Source organism: Pseudopodoces humilis, chromosome 3 (genome assembly GCF_049639895.1).
Source record: "Pseudopodoces humilis isolate 2021_Gansu_Grassland_sample_001 chromosome 3, ASM4963989v1, whole genome shotgun sequence".
Taxonomy (NCBI): Eukaryota; Metazoa; Chordata; class Aves; order Passeriformes; family Paridae; genus Pseudopodoces; species Pseudopodoces humilis.
In genome coordinates, this window is record NC_142202.1 from 90,208,646 (window position 1) to 90,236,160 (window position 27,515).

At 38.1% G+C, this 27,515-nt stretch overlaps 1 protein-coding gene across 3 annotated transcripts in view; it reads right to left on the minus strand.

Annotated features, from left to right (window-relative positions):
• Positions 1 to 17,942: 17,942 nt before the first annotated feature.
• SACK1B (scaffolding CK1 anchoring protein B) overlaps positions 17,943 to 27,515 on the minus strand; it is a 55,134-nt gene continuing 45,561 nt past the window's right edge. For 2 of the 3 annotated variants that reach the window (XM_088053562.1, XM_088053563.1), the window contains exon 5: positions 17,943 to 27,359. In XM_088053562.1, coding sequence (XP_087909688.1) covers positions 25,004 to 27,359 — 2,356 coding nt within the window. In that variant the 3' untranslated portion in view covers positions 17,943 to 25,003. The remainder of the gene's footprint in view (positions 27,360 to 27,515) is intronic. The other variant, XR_015772273.1, reaches the window with a different exon arrangement.

Below are 27,515 nucleotides of genomic sequence, written 5' to 3' on the forward strand. Positions count from 1 at the left end.
AAATTACCATACCTAAAGAAGACTTTTTAGGTTTAAAAAGGGAAGAGGATGAAGAGGTGGCTGGTGTCCAGTGCACCAGCTGCAGCTCAGTGTCAGCTAGCATATAGGAAAAAGATTCTGGCTATCTGGAAGACAAGGTAGTTAAACCAGTGAATAGTGAAATAGTGAAACTATTATAGCAAGTTGGCAAAGCAGAGCCACTGCAGAAGAGAAAAGAAGGTCAGACCCTTTCCTTTGGGTTACTGGGCTTCTGTCTATGCTTTTGGACTCATTGAAACAAACAGATCTGAAGTGCAGCCAAAGAGGCACTGCTGAATCTTTATGCCTGGCAACTGGTCTGTCTGCATTGCTTATGATTTTAATGGCATAAATTTATTGCAATATCTTATGATGGTTGTAAATTATTTAATTTGATGCTTGAGGTAATTTTTAATTATTTAATTTGTATTTGTTCCCTAATGTTGTTGCCTATAATGATCTATGACACTGATCCTACAATGACTTCCTTATTGGTGTACCTCTTTTCTACTGTGGATGTGCACGAAAGGTCTATGCATATGACAAGGAATTTTCTCACTTCTTTTAATTAAACAATAATTATCTATAAAAAGCTCTATTTTTATTTTATTTTATATCTTATTTTCAATCTATCAAGAAACCATTGAAAAATGGGTTATTTTAATAATATTTGAGCCCTAATTATCACTGGAATCTGGTCCTTGAGCCTCCTTTTTCAAAGCAATGTTCTCTACACAATATCTTTGTTAAGTTAATACATCTGCTTTAAAAACAGACCAGGTTCAGGTTTCAAGACTGAAGCCACAAGCCATAAGATTTTCCTGTAAGGATCGTACCTCAACTCCAGATTGAATAGTTGAATGCTATTATACCATAAAACAGCATCATGTGAAATTCAGGCTCCCCTTCAATATTTCAATATTTTTACATCTCCAGGATGCCTAAGTATTGCAAGTGCACAGCACTGATTCCATAACATCCCACAACAACTCCCTAGTTTATATACTGTGGGATCCTCTGAAAAGTTCCTTGTCAAAAATGAAAATATCCCATACCCCATAAAGCATGCTAATGTTCTGTAATTGTGTATTCTGTGTTTTGGCAGGGGACTGAGTATAACGAAGACTGAAATAAGGAGCATTATAGAAGTCCTTAAAGAATATCTATATAGGACATATTTTGTTATCTTCCTCTGGCAAAATCATTACTGAAGGCTTGGCTTGGTTCTCAAACACGCCAAATGCAGGTCATTCCATCTCATAGATCTGGTAACACAGCTGAGAAAACTCTTTCAGGTTGTACCCTCATGTTTCCATCTCTCCTAAGACCTATGCTTATGTATGCACAGATGTGCCTGAAGGATTAAAATCGCATTAGTGCACTGTATTTGTTGGCATTCAAACAACTTACATGAAGAGATATTCTGTCCCTGTGCACTGACAGAGCTGCCATGGAACCAGTTTGCACTCAGGAGTGTCACAGCAGGTAGAAGGCTTAGCTAAGAAACCAAGCCCATAGTCTAATCTATTGCTGAGCACAGCTGAAAACAGATGTTAATTAAACCGCTATTACTTCATAACAAGACTTGCATGTCAATTGAAGATAGAAGGGAACAACATGAAACTGATGTCCTGGATCATTGAACTATCCAGACATAATGTCCCAGGGATACAGAGCCAACTGGCTTTGGGATTCCTGCAGCCTCTGTGAACTGGAGCATCAAAATCCTAATGGAGGCAAAAATGAGAAGGTATTCAGAGGCTTTTCTTCATGACTGTTACTTGAACTTAAGCTGTATCAAAATGACATTTAAATAAAACACCTGTCCTCATGGTGAAAGAGATTCCTCCTGTGCTATTAGCTAGCTGTTTGGCATCATACATTTTAGCTAGACCTGCAGAAAAGGAAGTGTGATCCATGAGGAAGCCAGACAGGTGTGAGAAGCACAGAAAATAGACAGATTGCAGGGAATGAGACCAGTGGAAATACTGGTCTTGAAGATTAAAATGTTACATGATTTTATGAGCTACAAAGCACTCTGGAACACAGATATGCCTATGGAAGATAGAGATCATAAAATTAAGTTTAGAAAACTAAGTAACACTTTGCAATCTCTTTACACCTTACAAAAGTAAGTAACTATTTACAATCTCACTTTACAATCAAAGACTCATGAAACAAACAGATCTGAAGTGCAGCCAAAAGAATGATGCTTGGAACACTGTAACAGTGCTAAAAGTGTTTGATGAAAAAGATTGTAGAGAGATAATTGGGTGACTGTTTTGCCTTATCTTTTAAAACTAAAACCAAGAATCAGCAAAGACAGTAGATACACTGTGGAGTTGGGCAATCTGATATCCACACAGAAATTCAAGGAGAAAATCTTAATAACAGGCTTATTTTGTGAGGTATAGTAGTCTAGTTTCTAGGACAGTCTGTCTAGAGAAAGTGAGCTTTGCATCCAAATGTTAAAGAGAATTGGCAGGAAAAGATCAATACCATGGTCAAAATTATGATGCTGATAAAACACAACAAAAATTCATGATGTCAAATCTGAAAGAAATCCAGGACTAGAAGACAACAAAACTATATTGTATTCAGTGACAAAAATAATTAAATACTTTAGGTCAATGTGAAAATATTTTCAGATTTTTTTTGCCTTTTTAATTGCTTTTTAATAAAAGACATTTTCTAACTGTGACAGTCACAGAGAGGAGTTATGCTCTAACAAAATAAATGCTTTTGGAAGAGAAGTTCACAGAAGTTCACAGTGAAGACAGACAACTTTTTCACAAACTGCCAGAGAAGAAAAGAACACATCTTAGATAGCTTTTGCTGAATACAAGGACATGAATATGAGGTCTAATTCTATACACCATAACACACTGTGAAAGGCATTAATTAATACACTGCATTATATTTCCACCCTTGATGAGCAGTTCCACGCAACTTTAAGAAGATGCGGTACTACACACAGTAAAACAATTCCCAAACTTTAGAGTTGGCCATAACCTAAAATACAGTAATCACATGAAGTTGTTTCCCTCTGTCAGCAAAGTGCTGCACTGTGGGTGGAAAAGTGTGTCTTTAAGGGGATCCAGACAGCAATGATATCAGATTTTAGAGATGACAGCATTTAATTGATGCATATTTTATGCCTAGAGATAAAATAATGCTTAAAAGGGAAGAGACCCTGTATTTTGTCATGAACATCCATACAGGGAAAAATACTAGGTGGGTAAAGAATACATTGGTCACTTTTGGTCAATACATTTTTAGACTTGAGAAATCACAGTCTTTTTTTTAGAAAAGGTTGTGATAGACCTTAACAGTTTTAAGGTCAAGAACTACAATGTCAAAATTATCAGCACTTGCATGCTAAATCATGCCAGCAAGAATTATGATAAGTATTCACAGCAGATTCTGCAAGTTGTAACATGCTGCTGTTTAGCATATGAATTATTGGGTCACAGTACATGCCAGCATATTCAAATGTATTTAGTATATTACTGGAATTGAAAAACAAATTATGACCCCTCTGGGTTCCCTATCAGCATCAGTGGTCCAAGCTACAGACTAGTGTTCTGAAATGTATAGGAACCTTATTGGCTTCTTTCAAATTCCCGTGGCGTGACAAGTCCTTGACCCCAAGAAGCGCTGTGCAGACTGCAATCAAATAAAGGATGGGAAAAGTGTAGAAAAACTGGATCATGGAGGGAGGAGCTCAAACTGCAGAAAGGAAGAGGCTGGAAGTGTCACTATGACATCAGTGTGAGTACAACAGGGCTAATGGAAGCCTACCTGCATCCACACATTAATTTGGTTTTACAAGCACTGACTTCTCTGATGTTATTATTCCCTGTGCAGCACACAAAACAGGAACACTCTGCCCACATACAGACAGACAAGGAAGACCAAATAGGACACAAAGATCTGGGATCTGGCCCTGATAGGGAAAAGGTACTGGATGTGGACAAAGGCTCATCATCATTGAGCTGGAAGACAATGGCTTCTGATGTACAGACATGAGATAAGCAAATGGCTTTGCAATAAATACAGTGGTGATCCAGGTAACGTTTCCATAAGTGCTTTAGTGAATATAACACATAAAAAGACCCAGATTAGCCCTGAGTGTTTGCTATATAAATATGGCACACCTAGGGCTGCAGGGATGTATGAATTACATGTCAAAAATTTCTACATTTTTGCATTTCTGCATTTGCACCACACTGCATCCTAGCAAGTAAATACATTCAATAAGGCTGGTACACACTGCCTTCATGCATCTGTCATTCTTCCAGTCCTGGAGCTGGATCAACCATTTCTAGCTTGAATGCTCCAATGTGCTTGCACAAGCAGACACTTAATTCACTTTCAGGACAAACTTTGTATTTTTAAAATCCTTGTATTTTTACTTTAATAATTATTGGGGCACACTTTTTCATACCTATGTCATATGGGAAACATTAAGAATTGTACCTGTGAAGTAGTAAATGTACCTATTTTTAAAAAGAAAATTACATTCTCTTTTAATGAAAGATGATGTATCATTCTCCTTTGTTGATTAATGATTGAGAAAGACTCTTAATCTTATTTATTGCCCAGTGTAGACATTAGATTTTGGAACATATTTAATGGGAAATATAAGAGTAGACTACAGTGATTACAATTATTAGAATTGTTGAGAAGAGTTTGATATCTCCAGGCTCTAGGCCACAAAACACATCTTACAGGAGACTATTTGAGCAAAACCTTCAGGAATCAACGGCAACATTAAGACCCCTTCTTTTCTAGGCAATTTGTAGGACAAGGCAGTGCTACACCACAGAATAGAACAGTATTTACTAATTCCAACAGCAGATCCAAATGGCAGGTGTCATAACCAAAATGCTGAATGTCAAGCATTCGCATATTAGATGTGAGCACCTTGTAAAGAGAGATTATTTTACATTCTGTCCTACAGTCTTCTGGTATCATCATAGATTAATTAAAATAATTTTGGAAAAATTTCACTGATGTTTATTGGCTTAAAGGGCTTTTCTGCTTATTACATTGGTGGTGAAAGAAAATAGGTCATTTAAGTGACTCACACACCACATTGGGACACGTGCTTTTTCTGCATCAGTGAGCATTTGACTTTGAAAAATACAGATCCTGAGACTCTTCAGTCTTTGTGAAAACTTCCACATGAATCCAAATTACGAGCTTGAAGATTATTCTTTTATTTCATGGCAGTTAAGTTGGTGTAAGGTAAGAATGAAATGCCTTTCAAACCCATCAGGGGACTGTTAGATATTTCTGCCTTGTTCTCATTTTGAAAACTGATCTCCAGATTGCAGTAAAAGAGCACTTGTTATTTCAATGCATCTTCTACTTTTCTGTTATGAATTAGTATGTTCTTTCTTTCTGCTCACTCCACATATGCTAGCATATATAAATATATACACATACAGAATTCTAAACACTCTAATACAAACAACTATTAAGACTCCCTTGATTTTGCCTAGAATTTTCCTGAAGTTTATGGCATGATACTTGAATGCCTCTGGTTGAATATTGTTACAGAAAGGACCTGGTTTAAAATGGTGATTAAATTAAACTCCAGCTATTTTCTATTGAAAGGGAATTTTAATTAATCTAGGTATCTTTCTGGAAGAAAGGAAATACTCAAGAATGGGCAAAGAATGAACTTATCTGAGACAAGCATGGTATAACAATACAGGTAAAGGGGCTTAGGACTTCAGTCTGCTGTAGCAGATTTCAGTAACCCTTTTGACTGTGGTATCTGAAGAGTCAGAAGCAGACCATAAACAAAAAGAGACACACTGAGATAAAGGATATGTCTATATCCATACAAGCCAGGATTCAACCGTGTTACATTTAATATTTCCTGACCACAAACAGCTTTCTTGCACACAAATTCGTAGGTATGTCTAGAGCTTGTCTCAACTCCAGAGGCCTCTGAAAAGTGAAAAGTTGAGGACAGTTGGCACCCCATCACATATCTAATATTTCTCTTTGCAAATAGATGGATCAAGCACAGGCAAAGTCATCAGCTTTTTTACCAGCATCTACCTGAAATCAGCTCTTCACAGGTATAATAATGGCTGTCTGATTAGCATAAGAGCTTGTCAGGAAGAAGATATATGACGCTGAAAACATGCTCACACATGAGCAGTAGGAATATTGTTACATGGTGCACATCTCTTCCTGCCCCTCCTTTCTTAACCCTCACATCTTCTGCATCTGTATGAAATGTATTTTTTTAAAAGTAAAAAATATATTTTAAGATTTTTTTATTCATGTTAACTTGACCATTTTCAAAATTATCTGACAAATGGCTTAACAAGCAAGTTGTATGTCATTTCAATGGCATGAAAACTCAAGGGAATGGCCTGAACTTATGTCAGGGGAGGTGTAGGTTGGATATTGGAAAAAGCTTCATCCAAAGAGTGGTTGGGCACTGGAACAGGCATCCCAGGAAAGTGGTCACAGCACCAAAACTGACAGAGTTCAAGAAGCATTTGGACAATGCTGTCAGGCACAGGGTGTCCTGTGCAGCGCCAGGAGTTGGTTCTTTCCAGCTCAGAATATTCTGTGCTTCTGTATGATGGCAATCAGTCTTCATTATCCTACAGTATTCATAAATTCAGAGATTCCACTTTAAAAGCCACCTTGATTCTGTTATCAGTAAGATAAGAAATGTTATGGCTTACTTCTTTGTGTTACCCTCATGACACACCTTGTCTTGAGTTTTATGGCCTAATGGGTTAATAAATAACCTGAAGAACTGTTCAGTGTCTGTGTTGTTTTAGAAGTCTTGCTGTTGTATTGCACTATATCCTTCCTTTCTATTGGCTGGAGAGATATGAGAGAGCTGAAATGAGATATCATACCAGACAGGGCAACCTTGTCTCCAATTTGGTCGCTGCTTAGAGTACAGCTTTCTCTAAATTGGGAATAATACAGTTTGGGAACAATTTAATTTTAATTAAGGATGATATCTATGCATTCCTTCCTGAGGTAGAATTGAAGATAAACACAGTCAAGAAAATAGCCTGTGCTAAGTTCAAGAAGACCTGTAGTAGGGACTAAAAAATTTAATATTCATGAAGGAGAATGTATGACACCAGAAAATAAACTCCTTTCCTTAGCTGAGCAGGCCTGCAGGTAGGGAGATACACATATGCCAATGAATCACACTTCTTCCATCTTCAGTAATAAACATGCCTGAGAAGTATTGCAAAGAGCTAACTTAGGTCAGATTTCATACCTCATGACTTAATTGAAGGCCTGTTCTTCATTCTGCACTAATCTTACATCTATTTCCATGGAAATGAAGGTTTTGAATGCATTCATCCCTGAATGACTTCCACTTCTTTGTTATTAGGCAGGTGCACAGCATGCAAGACAATCACCCCAGAGAAATTCTGCCTGTTCACTTTGCTCCAATGAATATGAGCCTTTCAGGACACTTTGTAAGCTGCACTTTCAGGTGAGTCAGCAGGGAGTATGCTTAAGTGGATAGCCATGCCCATAATCAACAGGCTTGACTTACAGACTTCAGAGTCCTCGTTGGGTGTGACATCTCTGAGGAGAGCCTAAGGAATTTCATAGTAGATGAATTAAAAAATATAATTCTAGTGAAAAACCTTCAAAATTTATTTAAATTTTATTTTCTGCAGTTAAACCTTTCCTGCAACTGTGTTGGTGTCTTACTATAGTCATGTTCTTGATTCTTCCTCTCCTTAGAGCTAAATATTTTGCACTGAGGAGACCTCCAGGTCCCGCTTTCTGTTGTTAATATAGACATCTACTAAGTAATTTCAGGGTAGATTCAAAGAAGAAATTTTAGAAAAGAATTGAGGAATATCCACTTCACCATAGTTTGCATTCCCTTAAGAGTTTATCTTGCAGTCTAGTTATTTATTAGACTTCACTGATATTTGTAGTTCAGATCTGAAACAGGTGTTTTTAAGAGAAATACTGTGATTCAAATAGATCAGTTCAGCACTCTATAAAAAATATCAACGCATGTACTGAATGTCTGTTCATAAACACGAAGATGTTATTACAGAGTACACAAAATTTCTCAGACAGATGTGATAAAATGAAGACTCACAGCACACAATGAGTTGTATTTTCTCTAGGGTTGAGACATTCACAACTGAGAGAACAGCAAGAGGGTATCTAGGTTAGCTGTAATTCAGAGACACATATAACTGAAAATTTAACATATAACATATGTTATATATGAATATATAACATATAACTGAAAGCTTGGTGAGTGGTGCTCCGGTCTCTGCTCCCTCCCCAGATACCCACACTTGAAGGTGACCAAGTTGAAAGAGAAGAAGATACTGATGAGAGAAGAAGGAACACCGAGGAAATCCTCAGTTTTCCATTTCTTGTAAATTACCTAGGACAAAACAGATGTCTGAGGCCTAAAATTTTTTCTATTGGCCCTACTGAGTCTTTTGAAGTATTGGTAAGACACACCACTTGATAGCTCTAAGGCATCTCAGCTTTAGTCCTGTAAAACCTCCTCACTACTAAACACTTGACAGCTATAACTTGAGAATACTGAATAGGATTTTAATTGTGAATATTAAATAATTACAACTTCACACAAAATAACAACATTAATAGCAATAAAGCAATATATATGGATTATGACTGTGAGTAATGACTTCAGTGTGGGTGATCCTGACTTACACAATGGTACAGTAAATCTTCTGTACGGGACAAACACACATGGAACCTCTGTCCAATCTCACATCATTGAAATGTAAGAAAATCACTGTGAAGGCAAGTGGATTTTTCCAGATGCAAAAACTAGTGGGAAAAGAAGCAGTTTTCTCTAGATCCTGTGATAATCATAAATACGCAATATTTGCAAACAATCCCTGGCAGACTTTGCACAATAATTGCACATTTAAATGCAATAAAACTCTTTGTTTTCACTATTTGTCTTCATTCCTTCATGCTGTTGGTAAGAGGTTCTGAAGGGTTAACCACATAATTAGGAGGCAAGGTGGTGCCCGGAAATGTAGCCAGTTGTTGAATGAAGCACCAAGACAGCAACAGGACAATTACTTGAGGCAGTTTTCCTGCCTAGAACAACAGGAAGCTTCATCTACTGGATATGAATTTTTAACAGGAGACCTTTGAAGTGACTTCAAAGACATCAGGTGATTAAAGCAGATAAAGGGACCAAAGGGAGAGGCCGACCCTGCGCCACAGGAGAGGCTGGGATGCAGAGGAGTGGGCTGGGGCTTGCAAACAGGAGCCTGGCCACCTGGCACACTCTCCAGCTAACACCATGCACTAACACTGCAGCTTCCCTCAAGGACTGCACTATCCTCTGCTTTCAGGCAACAAGTATGCACTGAGAAATTTTCTCTATTTCATAGAGAAATATGTTCTCAACTGCTGATGGTCTCCATCTCATGAGAGTCAGCACCCTGACTTGCCCTGCTCCTGGCACCGTGAGGCCACGGGTGAAGGAAGGATCCCAAGGCTCTACTAAAACCAGGCTTAGGAGAGGTTGCTTATCCACAGGATCTGCAACTGGGGCTAACTGCAAGTTTTCTCCAAGGATGTATTGATAAGATACTAGCTGCAAACAAAAGTATCATTTGGGAAAAGGGCTCAATACCTATCCTTCACACCCCCTAAAAGTTATTCTAAGACATCTTTCCACAGGATGTTCTTAACACAGATCTAAAAAGGAACAATATTTTCCTTCTGTTTCAGTAAACAAAGTCTAATGCAGCTGCTGTATCATAGCTGGCAATTACAGAAATGCTAGTGATAAACTTAAAAGAATTTTCTGAAGGTTTTATCCATTACTCACAAACTTGTGTAAAATCTCATTATCAGCATATTTAGTATTAGCTAGCTACACTTTTGAAAAATCACTGCTAAGAAATTTTAAATGCCCAACTTGGGACTATATTGTGGCTAGAATATCAGTAAAGTGCAAAAAGCCTTCCAAAGTATCTAAAACAAAATGCAAATTAATTTAGTTTAACTGGCATGTCAGCTAAGTTGTTTAGTTAAAGGACTTTCTACTATTTGCAGAGAAAAAGGAAGTTCTAATTCATAAAGTTCCATCACAAAGTAATTCTTTTCAACACAGAACAGCAGTCTAAATTTTAAGTCCTCATTCATTATTTGCTTCATTTTGTACCTGACTACACAGAAGGGTTGTTTGTGGTATCTTGTCTGGGGTGGGAAGGAGGGAGAGTGTGAAATAATTTTGTGGAACATCTGTGAAGTCTTGTGGAGGAACAGCAATTCACTGGTCACAAGCTGAATAATGCTAAACTAAATCAGGAAACACTGAATCTGTTAAAAAAGATCCCAGAGCAAACTTGTACCCACAGAGATGGCTTACAGACTCATAAAATGCACAGTGTGGCTTGCACATTGAAACCAAAGGTTACAATAAATAAATACTCTGCATCCCTTGAGGATGCTCTCTCAAGGAAGAAAGATTGCCACGTGGGAAGAATAGCAACAGCTCCATGTGCAGCAGAAGTTTCAGGCTTCGTGCAGGAAGGGGGAAACTGAGGTTTCCCTCTACCCACCCTGCATAACACCTTTGTGACTCCTGTATGACGTGCCAGGGACGTACCCAGTGCTGGGGGTTGCAGGCAGGAGTGAGAATGGGACACACCACACTGCACAGAAGTGCAAATTCCAAAGCTTCAGCAGAATCACAATGATGCTGGGCAGCCATACAAAAGTCAGCACTTGTAAAATATCCTAAATCACAGAAAAACAGAAGAGAGATGGAACCATTTCAAGATGATAAAGTAAAGTTACCTTAAAAAGGAACAAACTTAGAATTATTGTTTTGCTGCCACGGTAGATTTCTTAAACTAAATTCAATCATTTTCATTTAAGAGCACCATTGAAACAAATATATTGCAGAACAAGTCATGTACAAGCCTTCTTAGTAAAAATTCCAGAAATACACAGATATTTATTCAGAGTTGTAGAGCTGCAAGTGCTGCACATTGCAGTGACCAATGTTAAAGATATTTACACAGCACAATTTCCGTCTTTTTCACAAACCTGTTAAGTTACGCTCAATCTATTCAAATAAACCTAGCTGTAAGTTTATAGAAGTAGTTTCACTTAGTGAAGAAGCTGGAGAAACTTTTTCATCACTCTGTCCTGAAGATTATAATGAATATAACTCAGAAAATTTTAAAAAGGTGTACATTAAGAGGCAATTTAGGATTTCTTACTGTCTAGACAGAAAAGGTATGAGACTGCAGCAGCCAGCTGTACCATGGACACAGGAGATGTATTGCATTTTTTCCATTGTATGATGCAGATAGGTAAATGGAAGAGGGTTTTGGTTTTTGAGGGGTCCTTTTGTTCAGGTGGGGTCTTTTGTCTGTTTTGTTTTGCTCTTGTTTTTGTTTCTTTTCCTCTTATGGTGTATGTTACTATGTACAAGGAAGAGCAAAGACGGACCAGAAACTATCCCAGCTAAGTACCTCCAGCATAACACACAATTTACTCGCATTGATCCAAATTATTTAGCCTCAAAAGCCAGCCTGGTTTCTTCCAGACTGGAAAGTCACTGCAGACATGTAAGCTGTCAGTATTACAATTTCTAACCACTTAAATTCTGCTTTGGCCACCCCAGATCTTGCTGGGAGAGAGACAGTCATCTCACCTTTCCCATATCTCTGCCTTTAAAGTTTCTCAGTTAAGCTTTACTCCATTTTTTTTCATTTAAGGTACCTGGTTGTTCCATCTACCCCTGGTCTTTTTTGTGTCCCTGGTTGATTCATAAAGTCTGCGTGGAGCTGAGGGAGAGCCAGCAGCTCCCCTGGACTACCTCTGTAGAAGCACCACTAATGAAGATGAGCAATCAGGTAGTAAAACAGGCAAGGTCAAGAAAAGAGGTATGTGTTGATTGAGAAATTAGGTCAATGGAAGAAGAAATCCTTCCTTTTGGCACTTGTATCTGTCTCTGCTTCTTTATTTTAGCTTAGAGGACAAACTGAAGATAGAAAAATGGGGTTGCATGATGTGTTTAGAAATCAAATCCTAGCTGGCTACATAAGAAACCTGTGTGAGAGCTGCTGAATCTTAATCTCCCACATGCTAGTCCAATACTTAATTCAAAAATATTGCCCATCCTGAAAATCAGGACTTGGGACTGCCCTCTCTCAGGTGTAAATCAGCATAGAAATTGCCTCAGTGTTGTTTAGATATATCATCTGTGGGCCCTACTATTAGCTGGAAATATTGAATACATTGCTGATTTATAGCAAGCAGAATGCATTAATTCACACTACTTTTACTTTATGATTGGTTTGCAGTTTTTCATCTTTACAGGGAATATGCATCATGTACATAAAAAGAAAATCCAAACTAAAAACAAAACCAAAAAGATGTTTGGAAAACTCTGTCATAGGGTTGCTGTTTTCCATACCTGTTCTTCTGGTGATGATCCTTTTACACCTGCATCATCACCATACTGAAAGCAAAGTAATTTCATGTTTCCTAAGTATCATCTCCTGTAATTGATTGCTAGCTAAAGTAAAACTCAAAGAACACACTGTTCTTACTTGAAGGTCAGTAAGGAACCATCTGCAAAACCAGAGTTGTTTATTAATATGCACTTTATTCTGGGGCATTTTATTACCTTGTCAGTTCAAACAAATCAGCATTACGTATTTACTGATTATTTACTTAATACTATAAATACTATATGTATAAATGTATCATGAAATATAATCACTTATCATGAGAAGACTACTGTCACACTGGTACACTGACACTGAACCTCAAAAACTGGAGGTGGTTTAAATGCCAGTTTTGTCATGTCTTCAGTAGCCATGTCTATACTTTTGTCAGCGCTGAAGAACAGAGATATCTGAGCAGGCTGTGAACAGTGGCACTTCAGATACTTTAGCAGTCTCATTATACCTGCAAAATTGACTGTAGCTTGCATATTTCTCTGGAGTATCATTATGCCTTGATGCTGAAGCTGTGCTGGATCCATAAATGCATGGGCAGTAGTGTGAAAAGAGAGAAAGAAAATTTCTTTCAGGAAATGAGGGAAAACTGAAGACCAGGTCTTTTATGATGATAATGTATTTTTTGTGTATTGAAAAATTTTCGTCAGACAACAAACATCACAGACCAGACCTGCTTGAGACTTCTTGTAAGTGCTTACTGGAATAGCTGTTAACTCACTGTATTAACTAGGTCAGATTCCTGCTTCCTCTGTGTCACTTTGTGTGCTTTCCAATGGAGAAGTGACAAATCACACCAGTGGTTCCTGCTCTGGCCTTCTCATCACTTCTCCATGCCACAACAGTCTGCTTCCACACAAAGAGGAATGTAAAAAATATTGATGGGAGAGATTTTTTTTCTTTTTCCCTTTCTGCAATATTCAGGAAAATCAGTTTCTCAAACAGCCTCCCTGCCAGTAATAGCAATGTCGCTGAAGCCTGGTGTGGTCACTCACCAGCCTCAAGAGAAAAGGCTTTGGGACTGAATTTTCTAACTGTTTAACCTGCCAGTGCATGGGTGAGAACAGGATACAGATCTTCTACCTCTAGGTTTGAGCTTCACACTCAAACTAATAGAAACAATTAGAAGGAGGCTAGGGGATACATACAGAGAATTTGGACAGGAGTCCATGCAGTTGTTGGGAAATTCAAAGACTACCAGGTGAGGTATCCCCCGTACTGTGTGCTGAGCTCCTGGCTGGGACAGGCTCTGCCCCACCTCTGCTGCTCAGTGTGGGCAAACTCTGCTCCCTGCTCATGAAAATAACAGAGGGGTCTAGCTTTTGTAATTAGCTGAGATTTGTGCTGAAGACTAAAGGCACAGGTGAGTGTGGTGCTCTGTGTGAAATGCTAGCCTGGTCTTTATGAGATTTTTAGTTGCCACCTTATTTTGTTTGTGAATTAGCACTGCTAATTCAGCTTGCTGCTGGCAGGGAATTAAAATATGCCAATGTACATTTTGGTTGCCTCAAGCAAGTGGAGGGATTAATATATCTTTCTGCCCTATGATTCTTTTTTGCATTTAATTAAGAGATTTACAGATGTGCACACAAGTGTTACGATATGAATGCACTGGCCCACATTTCCTCTCAAATCAAAAGTATTTCTAAATAATTCAGGAGCATAATGGCTCTTGTTTCTCACTAAGAGGAGAAAGTATTTCATTATTTGTGAAGAAACATGCTAAAATATGCTTAATGGTATACTTCTTGAAACTTAAAGTACATAAAATTTTCAAAGTCGTGTCCCTTGTTTCTATAATTTTGGAACCCAAGGCAGTATGGTAATGGAGTGAATTATTTTAAATTCAAAAGAATCAGATCTATTAATTACTAAAATACCTTTGATCTTGGGAAATGAAAAATTAAAAGGATTTTTTTACAAGAAAAAAAATATACAATACTTGCTTAAGGAAATGCAGGTGAAGTAAATGTTTGAATTTAACCTGTCAACTATCAACTTCATTTATTATTCTCTCAAGGTCATGAGATTAACATTTTTATAAATAATTGATTTGAAAAATAATCCAAACAAATTACTGGCTTGTTGACAGAATAAAATATTCCCTCTTAACCTAAAGATTATAGACTGTGAATGTTTATCTGCTAAGAAAGTAATCTCTTTTGAATTATAGACCATTGTTGAATATACTTGTCCTTAGAGCTGATCAAGCTGGAAAATAAGCTCATGTGAGAATGTATGCATGGATATATAGACAACCCTTAAAATACTAGCTCTATAACAAGTAATACTCCTCAGGAAAAATATTTTCCCATATAGATAATGCTTTTCTCAGAGAGGTGAAAGAAGTAATATGATAAGATGAAAGCAGGGCTAAACCCAAGTCTGCGAAGTGTGGGTTTGAGGAGCTGTGTAAGAGGAGCAACTTGAGCTCACAGGTTTGCAGCAGAGACATAAAACCAATAGCTAGCACAGAAGTCTTATTAGGAAAAATGTACAAGCAAGTATGAGATACAAAGGTGCCTTATGGTTTACCCCTATTTTCATGGGTTTTTTTTTCCTCTGGCTATATTTGTGGTCTGGGTGGGGTAAAAAAAGGACAAAAATGCTTCAGGCAAAACATTAATTCTGCTAATAATCTCCTAAAGTTCAATACTTTATTGTTTGAGAAGTTTTATTGCTTAAAGTCTGCACATTGTGTATGAAAAAAAAAGGAAATTCAGTTTAAAAAAAGCTAATTTGTGGAACATCTCTTCTTGAAATCTGTGGAGCAAAACAAGCTTCCCTTTCACAACTGATGTCTTCCCAGCAAGAGAGAAGGATTTATTCTAGATCCATGATTTGTGACCTTATCTCTGCCCAATCATTTGAAGCATCAAAGGAGGATGACACAATCCCTTGGACAGTGGCAGAGAAACCACTGTGAGTTACCTGGCTGAAAAGAGGCTGTATACAATGACACTGCTCCAGAATATTCCTCCCACCACTGAGAATTTGCAGTGCAGGGACTGTATGAGCCTGAGATGGGTGTCAATGAGGTAACCAAAACTTAGCAGGTTACTTGTCAATAACCAGTGAGGGATGCTGTCCTTCCAAAGGCTTTTTACAGAGCATAAGAAAAAAATCTGTGGTCAGACTTGTGATCTTCCCACATCTCTCTTCCTCCAGTGTTTTTTGGGTTTTTTTTTTCCCAAACCCTTGTTCTGATCAGAGGAGGAGGAGGAACAGAGGATGTGAATCTTGAGGTGTGCATGACATCTTTTACAGCACTTCTCTGGCTGTGAGAGTAAGTACATGGCAAGCACCTCCTTCCCTATGGCCTGCATTGATCGCTGTAATGTTTTTGGTTAGGGAAACAATCATGAGGAGTTTCTGAGAACATCCTGACCCTGAGAGGCCTGTCTGCCCCATTGATTTATCCACTTACAGGCTGAGTCCTCTGCATCACTCTAGTGTAGGCGTAAACGGACTGGAACAGACTTAAGAGCCAACTGCCTGTCCCATCTCAGAAAGCACAAAGATATTTTTGTTTTGATGAGCAAGTTGAACAGAACAATTGTGAAGATGATGGCTAACTGATTTGAAACTGGCCACTGTACACAGAGTAACGGTTAATAATTTTTTTTTTAGTTTAAGGGTTGTCTACTTACTGACACTTATCACAATACAGTGCCCCAAGTACTACTAGTCACTACTTCAAGATAAAAATAGCTGGGTATCACAAATATAGTGTGAAAATTTGTAATTTTTGAGATACATAGGGAAAGGCCATTTAGTATATACAAAGATCTGCAATTTTACAGGCACTTAACAGAATCACAGCATCAGTTAGGTTGGAAAAGACATCTGAGATCATTGAGTCTAAACTACGGATACAGACTTAGAACATTTCCATTTGAAATATGCTTGTGCTAAACAAAACCAAATTTGCACACCTGGAAATGGACTCTGCAAGCCACCATATTATTGGTAAATTAAAGGCTGTGGAACCAAATGGAAGTAAAATGAGGAGACATCCATGTCTGCACTCACAGCTACTCTGGCATGCAGGAGCAGTGAAGCCTTGGGCTTCCCATATGCCAAAAGGGGATGACAGCTCTTACTCTGCTACAAGGAATTCTTGAATAAAGTAATTCTGCCAAAACTCTAAATATTCTCATTTTCAAAAAGGTTTTTAACTTTCAGTAATGACTGGCATACAAGTACTTTCCTTCCAGAAATCCCCATATATTCATTGGTTTTGTCCTTGATGTAGGCATACCTTCCTTCTAAATCTAATTGATATGTCCCAAAAATGAAGAGAGTTTTGTTTTTTATATATTTACTTAGTGATGCTGATATGTCTGTGCTGATTGCACAGAGAGTTGTTGGCAGGGTAAGTTTACATTTGTCCTCAGTGAGGAAAACACGAAGCAAAGTAGATGAGGTAGTAATTATTATAATGACTTCTCTGTCATTTGGGGGAACTGAGAAAAGACTTGAACTCAATGAACCATGATGAGTTTTACTTAAATTACAATGTAAGCAGAAGTTCCTGTGCAAGTAGGAGGTTCAGTATTATGTGTACAGGTATGTGCATGGGTGCCTGCAGACACCATGCCACAACGCCAACCATCAAAGTCTTCATATGTGGTAAATCACCTCAATGTTCTATAATATTTTATAACTGGAAAAGTGCAAATTCCTCTTTCTCTCAATTTCCTTCCTCCATTAAGTCTAAATATAGACCATAAGCTGTTCAGAAAGGCTACTCTGTTTTTTCACAGGCACTGAGCAAATATTCAGGATTCAAAATCAATTTCTCATGAGCTATCCCACGGTACAACTCATACATGGAGCTGTCAGAAGTTAATTTTCACGAACCATGTGATGGGAATTCTTTTTTCAGTAGCAAGTACAATGCAAGAGATAGGCAAACAGATTTTCTGAAGGATGTTTCATTTAAATAGGGAAGAGGAAATTAAGGCAGAGATAGGAGGAAACAGCAAACACTATTGAACCTGACATTACTAGCAAGGCAGAATTAACAGTAAGGCAAATAAATCTAAAATATTACAGCAAGGAAGTGATAGAAGGCTCTGGGGGAAACTTGGGATATTAACAGTGTGCTTCCTAACCCCCTACATTTTTGATCCCACTTACTTTCATTATATTATATCAATATTTTATTCCAGATATTTTATTTTAGTGATGTTGGCTTTGGTCCTCTCTCTGTGATTTCTGTGAGCTCTTGCTCCCATAGAAGGTGGAACAGTTCTGCAAACAGTGATGCTACCACAAAGCAGCTTTGAGACCTCAATTTGTAACATTTCACTCCACATTTCTGATGTCAGCATTTTTTAAAAAATGTTTAAAATTTTGAAATGAGAAATGTTAATAACAGTACGAGCCAGTGAAAAAATGAACATAGAAATGAGCTGAGCTTTAAAAGAAACATTTTATTTGGTAAAAAATAAAGGTAATAAATTATTTCAAGGCAACTTTTGGTTTGTATTTGTACATACACAGTATACTCATAACATAGCCGCTATGTAATCCAGGAATTCCACATTAGGAAAAAAGGATTTACATATCAAGTAGTTTTAAATGAAACCAGCACAGTCCTTTACATCTGTCAATATTGAAACCAACTTGATGAAATTCCTTTCCCATGCTCCCAATCTCCCAAAACTACCCAGGAAAATCCATTCAGTGTCTTGTGTATTTGTAGCATCCCTCATGTTTCTTTTGCATCATCTAGATTAGTGTCTCTCAGGTTTTTTTTCATCTGAGTGACTGATTATTACGTTTCCTGCCATGTTGGTGCACTACCCTTCATTTTCAACTAGTAAAATATTCAGCTGGTAAAACATTATGAATATTCACTTGTGACTTCATCTTCTGATTTTACTTGTTTCCTTTGCTGTGTGTGAAGATACCTGCAAATGCTTTTTAGTTTTGTCTCTGTTTTTCTAGTAATTCAAATTCACATCCATATCCTCTTTTGAAATCTTATGGATCATCACAGATCCACACACTCTGCTTTGAAGAAGATTGATCTAAACTCAGAAATCAGAGTAGTATTTCCACACCAGCACATGACATTTGAAAGAAACAGATCAGACATGTCTAAATACAGTGTTGCCATGGGTCAAAATTAGACATGACTCAAACAAAACAACAAAAGTACATAGTCAACGATTTCCCACAATACATCAGCTAGGATCGCACTGAGAGTTTTAATACCAAAATCTAACAAAAAACATATGCCTGGTATGCTTTATCCTGGGATGGTCTAGTTTAAAAATCTAAGCATGTTTTTAATGCCTCATTGGAATAGTTCTTCAGAGTAATATTCAAGAACATAGGAAGCTGTAGACGATCAGTCTGAATTCTGAGTACGCTGATTGCTAAATGAGGCAAGAACAGACATAAAATAGACATGTAGGATTCCAGTATTTGAATGCTAATTAATTAGTTGCATTCATTTCTCAAACACAATAAAATATTGTCACTGGTGCTCAGACTTTCAAATATTTCTACTCCAACTGGCATAAATTCTATGTGTTCTGGAGGGAAAAGAAGCATTTTTTTCTCCCAGCTGTATTTACATACGGATGCAACACTATTAATATCAGCATGTATCATGGCCCATGCATCAGAAATGAATAATTTTCCCTCCAACTATCTTTTGCACTTAACCATTGAATTTTTAGATATTTTAACACATATGGTGAAAGAAAAATGCCTAGCCTTCACAGAAGCTTCTTCTGAAGGGATGCCAAGTAATTTTTAGCAAACCAGATTCTCCTCCAGAAATACAAAGATATTTTGAAAAAACCCACAAAGATACATATGAAAAGAAAAAAAAATAAATTATTTATGTCTTTTGGAAGGAGGGACAGGCAACTCAGGACAACCATAAGAATATTGTGAGGCTTTGCAGGAAGAAAATTAGAAGGACCAAAGCCCATCTGGAACTTAACCTGGCCACTGCCAGAAAAGACAATAAAAAAGTCTTCTATAAACACATCAGAAACAGGAATGTTGAGGAGAATCTCCATCCTTCCTTGGATGGGGGGGTGAAACATACTTGCAAAGGGTGAAGAAAACACTGAGGTACTTAATGCCTTCTTTGCCTCAGTCTTTACTAGTAAGACCAGTTGTTCTCTGGGTACCAGCCCCCTCGGCTGGAAGACAGGGATGAGAAGCAGAGTGAAACTCCCACAATCCAAGGGAAATGGTGAGATACCTGATGCACCACTTAAACACACACGTCTATGAGGCTGGATTGCATCTACCCAAGGGTACTGAGGGAGCTGGCAGAAGTGCTCACCAAGACCCTTTCATTTTCCTGCTTAACTGGGAAGATTCCAGGTGACTGGAAGTTGGCAAATGTGATGTCCCTCTACAAGGAACAGAGGAGGATGCAGGAAAACTACAGACCCATCCACTCTGATCTGGGAGCCAGGGACACCATTTCCCACAGCATTCTCCTGGAGATACTGGATGGCCATGGCTTGGATGGGTGCACTACTCACTGGGTAAAAAACTAGCTGTATCGTCTGTTGGTGAATGGAATCAATTCCCATTGGCAGTCAGCACAATGGTGTTTCCAAGGGCTCAGTGTTGGGGTGGGTCCTGCTTAGTATCTTTATTGATGATCTGCATGAGGAAATCACATGGACCCTCAGTCAGTTTGCAGGTGACACCAAGTTAGCTGTGAGTGCTGATCTGCTATGGGGTAGGAAGGCTCTGCAGAGGCATCTGGACAGGCTGGGTCAGCAGTACTGCAACCAGCAGAACCAGGGCTGTGATTCTTCCCCTGTGCTTGGCACTGGTGAGGCCACACTTTGTACATTGTGTTCAGTCCTGGGCCACTCACTACAAGAGGGACATTGAGACACAGGAGTGTGTCCAAAGAAGGGCAACAGAGCTGGTGAAGGGTCTGCAGCACAAGTTTTTTGCTTAATTAGTCAACATCACAAAAGCAAAACTCGGAACTACCAGCTTTGCTTAACAGCAAAGGAGCCCTCTTCTGAGCTCTCCAAGAGCAAATGTTTTCTTCTATCCCATTTCCAAGTACAGAAAAGCATTCTCAGAACATGCAACATGTTTGGCATCATGTGAAAATTGTAGGCCTAACTATAACTCTTAGAGCTGAAAATTATGAAAGATTTCAGACCCTACATAAAGGTACCCAGACATCTATCTGTAAGCACCTCTCTGAAATAAGGACTGAAATGGCAAGACAGTCTTTTGAGCATTGCAGCCTCCTCTCTTGTCACTGGGGTGCTAATGGAATACATACTTGTGCAAGTGAAGACAAAATTGGAGGAACATGCTTCAATTACTCATGAACTACTGCAGCTTTATGTTGCTCTAACTCTCCTGACTTGAATGAAAACAAACTGAAACCCCCCTAAATATTATACTGTGCAATACAACATTGATATGGAGAATAAATTACACTAAGCACCATGGTAACCTTACTGATCTCTCTGCATTACACAGTTGCAAAGCTACTTGTTGATTGTACAGCTTACCCCACAAATGCTACAAATGAGAAAACATATGTATTTATCATACAGTTTAGTAGAGTCAATTAAAATTTTATTTTTACATTGTCTTGCAACAAATTTTGTTATTTTTTTATGATGTCTTATAAACCACAACGTTTTTAATACATCTCAGAAAGCTGAAAAATGATCACAGTTATCTTTGAACAGCAATTTTTCACCTATGCACAAAGATAAAGATATAGTTAGTGCCTGATAAGCTTTTTGTTTTTTCTCAAGTTTTGTCAGTTGCTACTATCCTCATTTATTAGACAGCTGGCAACTAGCTTTTTCTTGATTTACAGTCTTTCTTCACATATAGTTTGTGGTTTTTAGCATGAAAAAAGAGGGTAGTTTAAGATCATTAATAAGAGAATAACCAACAACTTTGCAATCTGAGAGGCAGCAAAAGCTGTTTATTATGAGGCTGAAGAAATGAAGCAATTTATTCACTGTATATTATGACTGTATGTAGGGGCAGTTTATTTATGACACAAACTGAATGAGCACTGTATGAGAAGGCTGCATCTCCCAGCTGCACTGCCCTCTGCTCCCAACACTGCTCCTGGGGGCCACGCTTAGCACTGCCTGACTCTGACCAGCTTTCACAGAACTGCCCTCAGAGATGTGTGCCAGTGCTAATGGAGTTTTATTTAATGGGGGAATGACATGATATTTCTTATGGATTTCACAATTCCCAAGCCATGTGGCCAAATGACCATCATGCATGGCAACAGCTATTACTTCACAGCATTACAAAATTGGGATTGTGTTGGGTGTGTGGGGGTTGTAAAACTTGTAATGTGCAAGGTACTTTTAGGAAACACTGAATGAAGTGCATCTCTTTGGAAAGCCAGAAACATCAAGACAAGCTTTGGGAAAAAGAAGTTCAAAAATACAAACTCCAACTTTTCCCTCCAGGAAAAGTTGCACATCCTTTTTCTATGCTGATAAAAGGAATTTTTTGCCCCCTATATTTTCCTTTTTATTTCATGGACAACTGGGTTCCCATGGAGACATGAGTCAAATCAGACAGTACTGGGTGAGCATTTTCCCACTAACACAGGTTCAGGAGGGAACAAATGAACACTCGGTCCTTGCAGCACCTGTGGACCTCCCCAGTGTGCTTCCCAACCTTCAAAGCTGTAGCTGCAGGCAGGGCATCAAGCTGCTCTTCCCATGGCATCAAGCAGAGCCTTATCCTTCCCACGCAGCACTGGGTCTTGTAACATTTCTAAAATAGTGATGTCAGTATGTTAGGTGTCTGATGCTACTTCCCCTGAGGTCCATGGAATTCATTTCAATTAACCTTGGATCAAGCCTTAGTGTAGACCATTCCTATGTGGGAACTGAGAACAGATCTGAATTTTTTTTAAAAAATGCTAGTTCTACAGAGATTTTTTTATTTTTTTTTAACTATCAAGTCTTAAGTAGGCTCTTCACTGAAGGCTCTTAATCTTTCTTGCTGGTGAGAAGCAGCAGTATGTATCTACAAACACAGATGACTTGGTAAATTAAAATATCTGCCTTATCAGGACTCTTTAATTAGCAGTCTACTTGGAAAAAGTAAAATATTTCCAAATTGCATGAGTATAGATTTCCCAAAACTTATTACAATATGGAAAGCACTGTCACTTCTAAACTTGCCCCAAGACCCTTGTTCTCCTCCTCTCATTTCTTTCCCAAGTATATGTCTGCCTACCAGCATATGTCAGAGATCATTAGAGCATGAAGGAAAACTAAAGATCTTCATAAAACTACCCCCACCAACTGCACTTCAATTCAGGTACTATTCTGGACAAATGTCCAACTGGTTAAAAATTATTAAGTATTTTAAATAGTACAGTATGCCCCATGTATGGCATTGCTGTTGTCTACGTAGTTGTGGAAGTACACTGGTGCCTATGTTGAAAATATTCCTTGAGAACTAAGACACTTCTTTATCTTGGGTTTGAACACATTGTCTCTGTTGGGACAGGATATTTAAATATAAATGTTTGTTTGGGAAAAATACTAACTATGGTATTTCATAAAGGAATAAACAAAATGCTCACCAAGAAATTTATAAAATCTTTTGTGATCACAGGTAATGACAGACCTGAACTTTCAGCAGAGGACTGAGATGCAAGTCTTTGTCAGTCATATAAATAATTAGCATCCCCACAATGAAAGAGTCATGATGCATGGGCCCTAGTAAAGCTGCCTGAGAAGGAGCTTGAATAAAAAGCTGACACTGCTTCATTGAAATCACTAACAGTAACTACGGTGACTTCATGGGAATCATAGCAGGCTCTCAGTGAGAAGTACATTTCCATTTAAAATCTACTCCCAGGGCCACAGGTAGACAAGACAAATTAAATTCATTTAACTGGTGCATTTTTGCCTTTCTGGTATTTCTTTCTAAAGAATGATGACAAAGCCTTCATGGTGGACTCCTGCATAGAACACTGTGGGACCTTTCAGATCTAAGACTGAAGTTTTCTCCTAAAGCTCGAAACAAAGATCTGTATAAGAATTCTAAGCTTTCAGCAGTGAAATTTCAAAAAAATCTGAATTTGGAACAAAATTGTCACAGAATATCTTAGTTACATGGTTATGGACTCCTTCTAAGACACAAACTTCACAACCAGGACAGGTAAGCCAGCTGAAAGTTCTGGCTGTGCACTGTAGATGAGAAGTGGATGCCATGCTGCTGCCCAAACACATCACCACACCTGTGTTTTTGTAAGCACTAATCTGTAGCCACCTATTATTGAGAAATTTTTTATGATACAGAGGCTCAGATAAACCAAAGATATCCCTTAGACTGCAGTTAGGTGCCTCAATCCCTTCACTGAAGTTTAACACTTTCTACTGTCACCCTTCACTGATACTTTCTTTGTCTTAGGAAAGGTGCCTTATCGTTTGATGTGGTGATTTTTACAAATCCCACTTTTATCTGCCTAATTCCTTGCAGGCTTGTAATAGTCATCCTGGAATTAGGCCATTAAAGCCATAGTTACAAAAATATCTGGCAACATTTAAAAAAAACTTGCATGTGAAACTCAAAAACTTACCTGAGAAATGGAAGTCCACAGAGATTTTTTCTTTTTAATACCAAATAGAAAAATGTAATAAAAAAGCTTTTTTAATGAAGACATTACAGAATACTGGCATGCCGTACAAATGCAATTAACCCATTGAAATTTAAACTAGTTGTGGGTTATGTTCAAGGCACCTTTTTATAAATAGTTTTTTTAATGTTCATTCTACATTCACACTAGTTTAACTATGTAAACAAGTCCACGAAAACTCAGATTAAGGTCACTTAATGTGTATGCCAAATACTGCAGAAAAATATCATATTACACAGAAAATTCAATAAAGTAAGATAGATCCATCTGCTGCCCAAATAGTTCAATAGATGCTATGGGGTAAATTATTAACAAGATGAAACCAAAAAGAGGTTTTCAAAAATTAAAGATAAGTAACATGCAATGCATTAACATCTGTGTTTATCATTTGAAAGTGTACATAAATGCTGAAAAAATACAATTTACTACTCCTAGTGCTATCCTATTTTTGGGAGGCAAATATTTAGAAACAGTATTATCTGAAGTTTAAAAACATCCCCCATCTTTTTTACCCCATGTTTATTAATCTTACAATGTGCTAGAATGCATTTTCTTCAAAAGGAAAATGTATAAAATTATTCTTACACTATCAACACTATAAACAACTTCCTTGAGACATCTTCTGGACACAGAATTTCTGTAAAGATTTAAGTATAACAATTCTAGAATAATTATTTTTAAAAATATGTACATTCATTCCAATGTCCTAGACCCAAGAAGAAATCCAAGTAAACTTTACAGAAGTTAGCCATGAGTCTTTGTCCAGTTGAGATTATGTCCAACTTTGCCAGTCTTGCTGTATTTCAATATAATCAACCAAATTATAACATTACTTGTTTTTGTGTAGGAAGTTCCCAAACTTTTGCATAAATCCTCTCAGCTTGTTTTCATTAGGCTGCAGTGGGTGGTAAGCAGTTGAGTTGTAGCTGACCATGTGATTACTTCTGCCATAATTATTCCCTAAGGTCTTGCTTTTGATATCCGATAGATGTGAACTGCTGTTGACTGCATTTCCTGCAGGTTGGCTGGCATTTTCCATCTTACAGAATGGCTCAAAGCGACTATAAACACGCCTTTCACTCAAACGAGATCTCAAGTCTTCTTGGTGCTTTGAGCTTGCAAGGTGTGGTGTCATTGAACTTGCTCTTTGGAGAGCAGAGACAGGAGGACTGTCAGAAGTAGCATTTGTGGAGGTTTCCTTTGAATCTTGATACTGGATCTGTTCTGTATTAAATCTGGGAGTAGATGGATCTCCTGCAGTTTCTATGAACTTACTTTCAAGGGGACACAAGAGAGGACATTTTTTATTGCTCTCATCAGATGGAGGTTTTGGAGATTTTGGTGACTTCGGAGACTTTGGAGACTTTGTTGGACTCCCAGTCACATCTTCTTTACTTCTGTTCAAACTACCTTGAGAATTTGATGATGAATTTCTTTTTCTCCTTGGGGAAGAATCTGTCTTATTTTCAGAAATCTTTGGTTTTTGATTCTCATCTTCAGAAACCAATGTGTCAGAACTACTACACATTCTGTAAAAGGCAGGACCCTTGTTTTTTGACAAGTTTTCCTTCTTGTCTGGTGTGAGATTAAGAAGTGACCGCAGCTTCTGGGATCCTTTCTTCAGAAAACTTGGGGAATTCTTACTTTCTTTCTTTGATGTGCAATCTTTACTAGACTCCTCCCTGCTAGCTTCAGTGAGAGCTGCCATGGAGATTGCCTTACTAGCAGTTGGGCTCTTTAGCTCTCCTTTCAGGTCCTTTTCCTCCTGTGGCAAGTGGTTGGTCACACTATGCAAACTTTTAGCACTCTTCAGCATGTCTTGTGGAAGTTTTGGACTAACTGGCTGCTTAAGTCTATGCCTAGTCAATGTGCTGTAAACATAATTCGATGCATGTTTGTTGGTACCAGGATCCAATATGGACTTGGAATTAAACATGGGAAAACTTCTCCTTTTGAGCATATTTTCATTTTGAAGGTTCTTCAGATTTTCTGCATGTTTGTCTGTACACAGTGCTGTGTACAAATGAAGTGATGAGTCACCAGCTGCATTTGAATTTACACTAGGTTTTGTGTCATCTGCAATCTGAATTCTTTGGGCTTTTGGTGCATCTGATTTAAGAGGAAAATTTGTGCTAACCTCCTCTAGAACATTATCCGTTCCATTTTCCACACTCGGAGCATGGTTAGATGTCCCTTTAGGTGTTGCACTGCCCTCTGATCCAATTATAGTTGAATTGGAAGAACTTGCACAGCTGCTTACTTCCTGCTGCTCAGGTAAAGTTGGCTGAAACACCAGTGATGATCGCAAGCGAGAATGAGAGTACAGTGCATGAGCTTTAATATTTTCAGCTGTGTCATAGCTATCATATCTGTCACCCAAGGCTGACCCATTTGACTCTACTGGATAATCTGACTGATCATTCAAATAGGACTTTATTCGCCAGTTACGTAGGAATGATTTTGTTGTGTGCTCAAGGGTTGGCATCCTCTGCTGCAGATGGCGGATATGACTATCTGTCCCATTAAAAGACCTCCGTACAATTGAATTTCTCTCTGCAAGATTTACCTTTGGTCGTGAGAACTGATCAGCAAAACTTTGCTGGGGAATATTGTAGTTATTTGCATATCCTCCTCGTAATGATGACACAATACTAAGGCTATCAGATGGCATTTTCCAAGTATTTGGTAGATTGTTTGCTCTGTTAATAGCTCTGTTGAGCAATAGGTAAGGTGTCCTTTCTGGTTTCTCCCCAGCATAACTATGTCTCTTCCAGTGCTCATTCTTTTCACTAGGCTGATACTGCTGGATTGGATTTTGAACATTAAAACCTGGATTAAATGATTGCTTATTATAGGCTTGATTTCTCAAACCATATTTATCTATTTCATTTACTGCGTATCTTCCACGAGATTTCCAAACAGGATCTATCTTGAGAACATTGTCTTGCCTTCCGAAAAGGTTTCTTTGGCTAGAAACTGAAGCCAAGGAAGACACAGAATGTTGGTATGTATCATTATCCCAGAGCGTCTTGCGACTGTTTGCCCGCACTAATTCTGGGGCAAATGAGCTAGGAATGGAAGAACGGGCATACAGCGTCCTGAACTCTTCATCAAAGGATTCAACAAGCTGTCCTGTGATAACTTGAACCATACTGAGGTTGGTTTTTTCAAATGACCACATAAAGCTGAAAGAAGAACAAATGACCATTAGATACAGTTTTTTTCAGCTAAAGTATTATACTAGTCTTTCTTGACAAGAAAGCTTTTACACATACCCTGGTTTTTAAAAATACTTTCTAAAAAAATAAGCTGAGGGCGTGATTCATGTAATTTGGACTCAG